Source organism: Benincasa hispida, chromosome 9 (assembly GCF_009727055.1).
Source record: "Benincasa hispida cultivar B227 chromosome 9, ASM972705v1, whole genome shotgun sequence".
NCBI classification, from domain to species: Eukaryota; Viridiplantae; Streptophyta; class Magnoliopsida; order Cucurbitales; family Cucurbitaceae; genus Benincasa; species Benincasa hispida.
In genome coordinates, this window is record NC_052357.1 from 12,409,681 (window position 1) to 12,410,722 (window position 1,042).

The 1,042-nt window shown below is 43.8% G+C and overlaps 1 protein-coding gene across 1 annotated transcript; it reads left to right on the forward strand.

The window, feature by feature from the left end:
• Positions 1 to 219: 219 nt before the first annotated feature.
• Positions 220 to 795, forward strand: LOC120084541. The gene has a single exon (XM_039040336.1). The coding sequence runs from the start codon at positions 220 to 222 to the stop codon at positions 793 to 795; it is 576 nt and encodes a 191-aa protein (XP_038896264.1).
• Positions 796 to 1,042: the final 247 nt, after the last annotated feature.

Genomic DNA, 1,042 nt, shown 5'->3' on the forward strand with positions numbered 1-1,042 from the left:
AAGGGGTTGGGATGTGTACTGATTCAATAGGGCAGAGTAGTTGCTTACGCTTCACGTCAGTTAAAGAAGCATGAACAAAATTATCCCACACGCGACTTGGAATTAGCAGTAGTGGTTTTCACTCTCAAGATCTTGAGGCACTACTTATATGGAGAGAAGATACAGATCTTCACCGACCATAAGAGTTTAAAGTACTTTTTCACTCAAAAGGAGTTGAACATGAGGCAAAGAAGGTGGTTAGAGCTGGTAAAGGATTATGACTGCGAAATTTTGTACCACCCAGGAAAGGAAAATGTAGTGGCAGATGCCCTAAGCAGAAAGGTGGCTCATTCAACAGCCCTCATTACTAGACAGACTCATTTGTGCAAGGAGCTAGAGTGGGCAGAAATTGCAGTGGGAGTGGGAAAGGTCACGACACAGTTAGTGCAGTTGTCAGTGCGACCGAGTCTAAGGCATAGAATTATTGATGCACAACATTGTGACCCTTATCTGGAGGAGAGAGTTCGTAGGGTGGAGTCAGGTCAGGATGGCGAATTCTCTATATCAACGAAAGGTGGTCTCCTATATCAGGGACGTTTGTGCGTGCCAGCAGATAATGATATGAAGAATGAGTTATTGTCAGAGGCTCACAGTTCCTTATTTTCAATTCATCTCGACAGCACCAAGATGTACCAGGACTTGAAATGTTATTACTGGTGGAATGATATGAAAAGAGAGATTGCAGAGTTCGTCAGCAAGTGCTTGGTGTGCCAGCAGGTGAAAGCCCCAAGGCGGAAGTCAGCAAGCTTGTTATAGCCATTGAGGCTGTCATAATGGAAATGGGAGCATATGTCTATGGACTTGATCGTGGGGTTGCCACGGACAGTCAAAGGTTTCACTGTAATTTGGGTTGTGGTAGACAGACTTACAAAATTAGCATATTTCATACTTGGAAAGTCCACCTTTTTAGTAAATAAGTGGGCATAGATATACATGAAGAAGGTGGTGAGATTGCACAGAGTGCTTGTATCCATTGTGTCAAACAGAGACCCTCGTTTCACGT